The sequence below is a fragment of the Populus euphratica genome, unplaced genomic scaffold (assembly GCF_000495115.2).
Source record: "Populus euphratica unplaced genomic scaffold, PopEup_1.0 scaffold186.1, whole genome shotgun sequence".
Taxonomy (NCBI): Eukaryota; Viridiplantae; Streptophyta; class Magnoliopsida; order Malpighiales; family Salicaceae; genus Populus; species Populus euphratica.
The window spans coordinates 827-9,589 of NW_011499992.1; the positions used below are offsets into that span (position 1 = coordinate 827).

General features: G+C 32.8%; 1 protein-coding gene across 2 annotated transcripts; it reads right to left on the reverse strand.

Moving 5' to 3' along the window:
- Positions 1–1,230: 1,230 nt before the first annotated feature.
- On the reverse strand, positions 1,231–5,622 carry LOC105140408 (50S ribosomal protein L13, chloroplastic-like). 2 transcript variants are annotated; one of them, XM_011047219.1, is made up of 4 exons: positions 5,258–5,620; positions 4,859–5,044; positions 3,289–3,459; positions 1,231–1,665 (listed from the first exon to the last, which is right to left on the reverse strand). In XM_011047219.1, the coding sequence occupies exons 1-4, from the start codon at positions 5,531–5,533 to the stop codon at positions 1,549–1,551; spliced, it is 750 nt and encodes a 249-aa protein (XP_011045521.1). In that variant the 5' UTR covers positions 5,534–5,620; the 3' UTR covers positions 1,231–1,548. The 2 variants fall into 2 exon arrangements, with proteins under 2 accessions (XP_011045521.1, XP_011045522.1); XM_011047220.1 differs by lacking the exon at positions 1,231–1,665 and adding an exon at positions 3,137–3,220 and having other exon boundaries at positions 3,269–3,459; positions 5,258–5,622.
- Between the last annotated feature and the right edge of the window lie 3,141 nt (positions 5,623–8,763).

Genomic DNA, 8,763 nt, shown 5'->3' on the forward strand with positions numbered 1-8,763 from the left:
ACGCTAGTCCTGCCATGCCTTAATTATGCCTCTCTTTTAAAACTATCTATTTATAGGTTTTTTTCTTGGCTCTCTCCAGCTTAATTTGTGGCTACATTTTCTTTTAAAGCACAATTGTTTAAGTTTTTCTCAATTTATTTGATCCTTCTTTTATTTTCTTGTTCATTTTTACTTGTTTTTCGTTTCTTAAGCTTCGGTTAAAGGGGAAATTTGATTTCAGTTTTCTCTTGTACACAATAATTGATCCTTGTAGGTTTTCGTTGCTAATGGTTTACAAACCTCAAGCCTTTCTTTGATAAATTACTCTTAGAATTGGAATTGCTTTTTTCATAAAGTTTCATCGCACTCCCTATGAATCACTCAATCTACTGTATGATTGTGTGCTGTTTTGTTTTTTTCCTTACGAATTTCCTCTCTCCATGATGTTGCCTTCCTTGCCTAGAATTGACTGCCTGTTTGTTCTAGTTATTTCTTCGATTGAAGGCTCATCATTTTCATAGATTTTTGTTTTTATCAGTGTTTAATCTACTACCTTGAACTAGTTTTTTATTACATTTGGGTGTTGTTTTCTCTTTAAACCTGCCTTACCTTCTCCCTCTAGGTTCTTTTTTTTTCCCTCCTTTATTTGCCTACCTTTCCACCACCTGAACTAGTCCAGAAAAAGAAGAAAAAAACAATTAAATGATTATCATTACTATTACAAGATGATGGAAGATAAGTATGCTTAGTCTAATTTCTACTCGTGCCATCAACATTTGAACTATCTGATGGTTTTTTATATTTGTTTTGAATAAAGAACCCTTCATAATCTAACCTCTACCTTTTAAACAGGGTTTAAAATTCTCATGTTTTTTATATTCTAACAAAGCTTTTGTTTCATCCGGCTTGAAAATTGATGTTTTTGTTCATCTTTTCTAGAAGATGTGGTGATATTGCTGTAAAAAATCTTGTATAATTTAAGGTACGTGATAAAATTGTCAGATAAATCAAGGATAACAAAAAACATAAAAAAAATGAGAGGGATTGTTTAGTATGTATAGTGCTAAGTCTCTAGTAGAGTTAGAGCTTGAGAAAGTTGCTACACGAGTTGTCACGTGCGGTCTTTAACATAACATTAAGATTGGTTTCGCTACCAAAAATGATGAGCATATTGTTGACATTTATGATGTTTTCAAAGAGAAGACATAGCATGTAAAGGCTTGGAAAATTACATTTAAGCTAGTCTCCAGCTATAATAAAGAAGCAGTCTACTCCTTTCATTTAAGCAAATAATAAATCGTGACACAAAAAACATTGTAGATTCAGGTAAAGTACATTTGAAACAACGGAAACCTACAAAATGAACTTCCTTGATTGCCCGATGAACCTTGGCAAAAGACAGGCAAGACCAATTCCAATTACCTCTATTATCCAAGAGAAACGTGAACAGAGAGCTTTTCTTCATAGGAAGGCTATGCACGAAGCTAAAATCTGATGCCACAAACATGGGAAACATTGTGGCAAAGATAGATTGATAGCCATATCTAACGCCAGGGTTACGAAGCAAATCTATCTCTCAATTTGTATTCTCTTGTCCCTTATCGGCAAGTCAATCGGCTTCTGAGCCTCGTGTGGATGAGTTGGGCCCGTGTAAACCTTAAGGTGGTTGAATAATGCTCTGCCAAGCTGCAGGAAACAGACGTTGAAACCACATAATTGGGAAACAAGCAGATACCCAATAATGCAGTCAGCATGAAGTAGAAGCATTTCAGACTAGACATCAAATAGATGTTAAAGGGGAAAATCATTCAGAAAAGAAATGAAATAGATCTATTTAACTAAAAATCATAAAGTTAACACAGTGTTCACAAGCATACCAGCACATGTAAATTTCACATGCATTTAATTGTTTATGAGAAAAAAATATTTGTCAGGGTTTCTCTTTTGATTTCTAATTGGACTCTGTAATTATCCTCTCATATTTTACAAAGACTAATGCCAAATCAACTGTCCTGCAATCCATCAGGCCATCACTCACAGAACTACTTGATGCCAGACTCCCCTATCCTACTAACTACCCAAACATATAAAAGCTCTCATCTGACTTAAGTATCATCTAATGGCATATAAACTTACATCAGTTACAAACAAAACAAAAGTAAACAAACAATGGCAGCATAGGCAAAAAGGCTAGCCAGGGGCGAAGCAAGAGCTTTTTCAGGCCTGCCAATGAACTTGGGAAAAAGCCAGATTGTTTTAGGAAAAGCCAGATTGTTTTAAGAAGCGTAACAAATTGATTCATCCAAAATCTGTTATATAGTGACATGAGAAATTTAAACTTTTCATCCAAGTCAACAATGAGCATGCAGTAAGCACGCTTCAATTCTCACTAAGCCATCCTTATTACTTTTTCTTTTCAGCTGCGTACATTTTCTAAAAGCTCAAAATCACTTATGCTTGACAATCCAAAATCATTAAGAGGGCATCGCCAACTTATGCTCAGCCACCATGGCTACTCACTATCCTTTCACCATTTTCACATTTTAGGCATATCCCCAAAGATCTTTCTGATCATGTGCATGCACATGCATTCACATGTTAGGTTATGCAGCCCATCAAAAAGGCAACGTGTCAGAGCATGCCAGCCCTGGCATCACGAGGACTGTATCCCCTCAATCTTTTAGCGTCAGCTAGTTTAGCATGCTCTGATCTTAGCAGCCCAATTACATACACACTATTCCCTAAAAGTGCTATCTAAGCAGCCCAATTACATGCAAAACCATAATTGAATAGGATATCAATAATGAATTAGGCTTCTATCATTCCAACTTGTCCAATGACAGGCCAATGATTTAAATTCAAAGCATTTCAAATAAACTTGTTGCAAACCTATTTACACTAGATGCTTTTAGAGTAAGACAGAGCAAAAAAGGCAATACAACTGAAGAGTGAAGATCAAAGCACCCGAAAAGAAAAAACCACAGCTCCTATGTTAAAATATGAATATTTAATACTGCAGAGCAAAGCACCAAGGAAAACCAAGAATTGTTTAAATAAAGTAACAAAAATAAAAAAATATAGTCAGACTTCATGGAAAAACTTTGTTGTAAAAATACAGGCAAAACAAAAATCCTAAAATATATAAAGGTCCAATATGTGTACTTCATTTTATAAGCAATTTTATTGAGAATGGGAAAAGAATTCGGTACAGCTAAGAGGATAGCTGGATAAGACATCCTTAAGGAATGAGAAAGCTTGTAAATAAATAAATTACTTATACTCATTCTGAGTCGGAACATAAGCACTCACCCTTCCTTTAGGAAGCATACCACGAACAGCATGTTCAATAATTCTTTCTGGAATCCTCTGTTGTAGCTGATCAAATGTCTCCACTTTCATTCCACCTGGTCTTCCTGAATGCCTTCTGTATAACTTTTGGGTCCTCTTCTTACCAGATACAGCAACTTTCTCAGCATTTACCTTTTGAGATCAGATAAAGCACTAAAGTTAATTGTAATTGATACTATAAGAAGCACTGTACAGAAATTGACATTCAGGGATGAAGTAGAAATGTCCCACTAATCCTCGCATCAGAACCTCAACAAGCAGGTATAATTGCATGGAAACAATTACAATACCAATAATCCATTAAATCTGAGTGGAGTTGTGAGCAAATTATATCAGGTGAATCTCTAGATGACAATATTTTGAGAAAAAATGATTGGTACACAAACTAAGGAAAAGATATAGAGATTAATGTTTTGGAAATCAAAACAGATATCATTCAGCGAAATCCTGCAATAAGACATTATGAATTCTAATTCTTCATCATACTTTTTCTAGATCAAATCAACAAACATGTGGATAAACTGTTGGCAGAATTTCAATTTCAAATTTTCAAGAAGTTCTCTCATGTCTGAAAATACCTGATGAAGTCAGACAAGCCTCTATATGTATTAAGATTCTGGTACAAAACATGGTCATAGAACAACTAACACCTACTCTCTTCCTCATCCAAACCACATCAGTAATTCGTACTAAGCACTTTGAGTGATCGATGATCTTATCAATAAGAGTGTTAAGAGATACATTATATTATGCCACCATAATGATAAAATTAGTAAATAATCCATAATGTAACAAGATTTTTCTTAAGGAGGATAAACACTCAGCAACCCAAGTGCACTGCATGAAGCCTTCAGTATCAACCCACTTCCACCAATTGATGCTTATGGTACTAAATTGACTGGGAGATAATTGGTTTCCTAGAGGAAAACAACCTCAAAACCTATACATAAAGATCAGTACACTTGCTAATTGCTTTTGTTAATTGGGAATGCTAATTCCTTAAGCAATTTTATAACTCTCTATCTATGTTCATCAGAACATTCTTCTAATGCATTTGATAAGATTTTGTGAACCATTCAACTCCAAATACACTGTAATCAAGCCTTAATGCATTTGATAAGATTTGATGAGCCATTCAACTCCAATTATGCGGCAATGAGCTTGCAAGTTACAGAATTAAGATAGAAACAAGTAAAAGCAGGTGAAACAAATAATATATCATGATCCATATTTGTCAGATTCACTTTGACTGATGCAAAAAGTGTATTAGACACAAAGCTATTTTAGGTTTAAAACCATACCAGGAGCATTAAGGATAACATCTAGTAGAAACTAATCAAATGCAATGTAATGTGACACAATAAGAAATATATAACAGTTTTATCTACTTGAAAACAACAAAAGCCCCCAATTTCAGAAATATTTAGCTGATGAAAATAAAATGAAATAAAGTGAAACGTTACGCATTCAACATTCATTGCAAATGGTTAAAGAAAGGCATGGAACATGCGTCCTTATTCTATCCACATACCACGATCACAAAAGCCCCCATGTCCACACTAGGAGTGTAAGTGGCCAAATTCATTCCACGAATGTAAATGGCAATTGTAGATGCCAGTCTTCCAAGAATCTTGTCAGTTGCATCAACAACATACCAAGTTTTCTCCGTGTTAATATGATCTGCAGCTTTAGGATACCATGTCGTATTCCAAATATCCTATTCAAAATAAAACCACAACAAAACAAAAAATTGAAATAAAGCATAAGTGAACATCACGCACCGCCTTAAGAATCTTAAAAAGGGACTCAAAGCCTGGCAAATATCAGAAAGGAAAAAAATCCCAGATAACCAGAAGAAAAAAGATAATTATACATCGGGAATTCTAACAATTAAATTAAAGAAACTTGAGAAAGAAAGAGAGGAAATTACAGGGCCATTAAGTTCAGATTCTTCAAACAACCAGCGTTGGTCAAGAGGAACGCGAGTGACTACGTTTTTCTCTTTCTTCTCGCACCGAACCTCAAAACTACGGCTGCCTTTATTCAAAGGAAATAAAGATGTTTTGACACATGGTTTTAATTTTGATTGTGAAAATGAGAACCCAGCAACAAAAGGGGTAGTACAAATACTAGTGCCGTTCCTTGCTGAGTAAGAACAAGAGGGTTTTGTTGAAGTAAAAGAAGATGAGGCACAAAGCATTGCCATTCTCGTATCTCTGTCTCACTCACTTCCTCTCCCTGCCGAGTCTATGCTGCTGTCCTCCTCTGGTCACGCGACTGGATAAGATGGGGTTCGTTTTTTCATTGGAGTTGTGTGGTTTGGGCTTGGATGAGCCCATGGAAGACGGATTTGAGTTTGAGAGAGATTATCCAACCCCGCATTTTACTGACCCCTTTATAAATCACACGATGATTATAAATTATAAATTACAAAAATAAACTAAATCGCTATTTTCTATACACATACTCTACTCTCTTAATTGTCTTTGTTTGTTGCCCCTCGTAATTCCTCCACATGTCTCATTGTTGTCTATATTTTCTTGTGTTTATTTGATTTGCTTTTCTATTTTTTCGGGTGTGTTTGGAATATGGTTCAAACCTTGTTTCTTAAAAATTAAAGATATATATTTAAAATTAATTTTTTTATATTTTTAGATTATTTTAATGTGATAATTTCAAAAATTATTTTAAAAAAAAATATTATTTTAATATATTTTAAATAAAAAATACTTTAAATCGCAACTATTTTCATATTTCTAAACACACCCTTTATTGATCTCGACTTTTATTCAGGTTTCGAATTATTCTCAACTTTAATTCATCAACGACAAGGTCATATATATTATGTTTTCTTGTAAAAGATTGGTGCACGGAACTTATGCAAACTTACCTATCTCTTTTCCATGATAAGCTCTTAATAGTTTTCATTATAACTAATATTATCTAAATCTTTCCTTTAATGTATTAGTTCTATTTATTGGGATTTTTATTTTATTTGGTTCCTTTCTAATTGATGTATATTGTTGTTATTGTAGATGTTGATTTTCTTCATGTTTATTTTTTTTTTTTCCTTGCCTAGCTAGTTAGTAGCAATTTGTTCTTGTCATGTCTTATGTTAGGTCCTTATTTTTCTTATATATATATCTTTTTCCTTTCATTATTGGCCATATTAATCTCAACTTAATTTTCCCCATCCCGCGTGGTTTCTTATAGCGGCACGTGAACCCACACATCGCCAATGACGGTGGTGCATGAGAACCACGTGCCACCATTGTTACTGCATTGCTAGAAGTCTTCCTCTACAATTCTTGAATGTTTAGGGGTCTATTTTGCAATTTCTAAATTATATATTATGGTGTTAGATTTGTTTTGAATTTATGGTATTTTGTATCATGTAAAAATAATATGTGAGTGGAGCATAGTAAAAGTGTTTTCATATGGATTTCTTAAACATAACAAAAAAAATTATGTTCTTACATTCTGTATTTTACAACATGTTTGTAAAACTCTAAAAAGTATTGGCCAATATTTAAAAAAAAATTATTTCAGGGAGAATTCATCTATTATTTGTCGTTAATGTTTGGATAAAGAAATCCCAAAAAGGTGAATATTCAAAATATTATTGGGAATAACTTGTTATTATTCACTGTTAATATTTGGATAAAGAAACCCTAAATGGTAAATATCCAAAATAATTTTCTATGAATAATAAGTCATAACACATCCTTAAAAGAAGCCTTGATTATAATTGAAAACATTTTAATTTTTAACTCAATGGTTTACGAGCCGTGAAAGTATAAAACACTAAGGTAAAAATAGACTTTTAAAGTGCCCTGAATTTCCTTATATTTCTAAATTTTTGTCCCTACTCCTTGTGATTTACAAGTCGCAAACTCTTAAAATGTTAAGGGAAAAATGAGCTTTTAAAGCACATTAAGTCGCAAACTCTTAAAATATTAAGGGAAAAATAAGCTTTTAAAGCACATGAAATTTTCTTGGATTGCTATCTTAATAAATTTAGTTTGAATCAACCACAGATTTTAAGAGATCTGCATTGGTACTCCTTGGCACTTTGTAGACATATCTAAATGTATGATCCATATTGACAAAGGGTTCTTGCTTTTAGACTTTGAACCTAAATCCATTCATTATAGCAAACCTATCCTATGAAAACTAATTAAGAGAACATCAATACCATACCAATTATAAGGCAAACCAAACATCACCTTAGGTAGGGCGTACTAAAGGTATTAATACCTTCCCTTTACGCAACTAATCCCTTACCACAGAATCTTTGAAAAACTAGTTAGGGTTCCTAGTGACCATAATATCAGGTGGCGACTCCTTTATTCACAAAACAAAGACCCGACATCAATCTCCTGAACCAGGAAGGGTCGTCGCAAGGGTGCCATAAGTCCTCTCATATATTTTTAAGAATAGACAACGACATATATAAACATGTATTTTAAGCTTACCTTTTGACAATTTAAAAAATATAGTATTTTTTTCATAAACTTGTTAATATCTCATTCCTAATAAGGCCAGTAATACCTCTCAATGATAGCATTAGTAATCTTATTTTATCCTAAGTAACATGGTAATCCTTCTCCATATACATTCGAAATCACATTCTCTTATCATGAAGTAGGAATGTAAAACTAATTACCTCTTATCAAGAACTCATTATGAATGTGAAGGTCGTTAATGACAATTTAACTTTGTCTTTTTTCCCTGTAACTAGCTTAGTTCTCATCATGCTGATACAATTTTATCAAATGGTTGAACACAATGATCTTTTTTCTTAAAGTGACCAATAACAATGCTTTTCTAACCAAAGCATTAGCAACTCTATAATGACCATAACATTATTGTAAAACCTCTAGGCATAAAATTATAAATTGACTAGTTTCTTGTAAAATAAAAAAATTATAACTCTCGATCAGGTTATCAGAAAATTTTAAAATTTTATGATGAGCCTTTTAATATGATGTCTTAGCTTGGGTTAAGCGATGGGCCTTTTAATATGATGACTTAGCTTGGGTTAAAATTTTAAAAATTTTAGAGAAATTCAAAAATTTGATGAAAAATCACAATTTGACTAGTTTTACATTATTGGACGTAATTTTTAATTTGACCATCAAATTGAGCTGAAATTTTGTGAGAAATATTAAAATATATTGAATAAAATCTTATTGAAATTTAAGATTAACGGAGCTTGGTAATGTTAGCAAAAAAATAAGTATCGTTAAATAAAGGCAAAAATACTCATTAAGGGTAAAATGGTTGTTTACAATTGAAAAGAAAATAAATAAACTCTTTTTCTCTTTTATTAACTACTGACTAGGCAGAAACAATAATGTGAAAAGAAAGAATAGAAACTAACGTGAGAGAAAGAGAGAAAAGTAAGGAAAAATAATAAGAAAATTGAGAGAGTAA

Bases quoted from the DNA above. Each gene is read 5' to 3' on its own strand.
- LOC105140408 (XM_011047219.1), bottom strand. From the start codon at position 5,533: ATGGCAATGCTTTGTGCCTCATCTTCTTTTACTTCAACAAAACCCTCT. The intron at 5,045-5,257 runs GTAATTTCCTCT...TATTTTGAATAG, and splicing joins AATCTGAACTTAATGGCCCT to GATATTTGGAATACGACATG. The intron at 3,460-4,858 runs GTATGTGGATAG...TGATCTCAAAAG, and splicing joins TGGGGGCTTTTGTGATCGTG to GTAAATGCTGAGAAAGTTGC.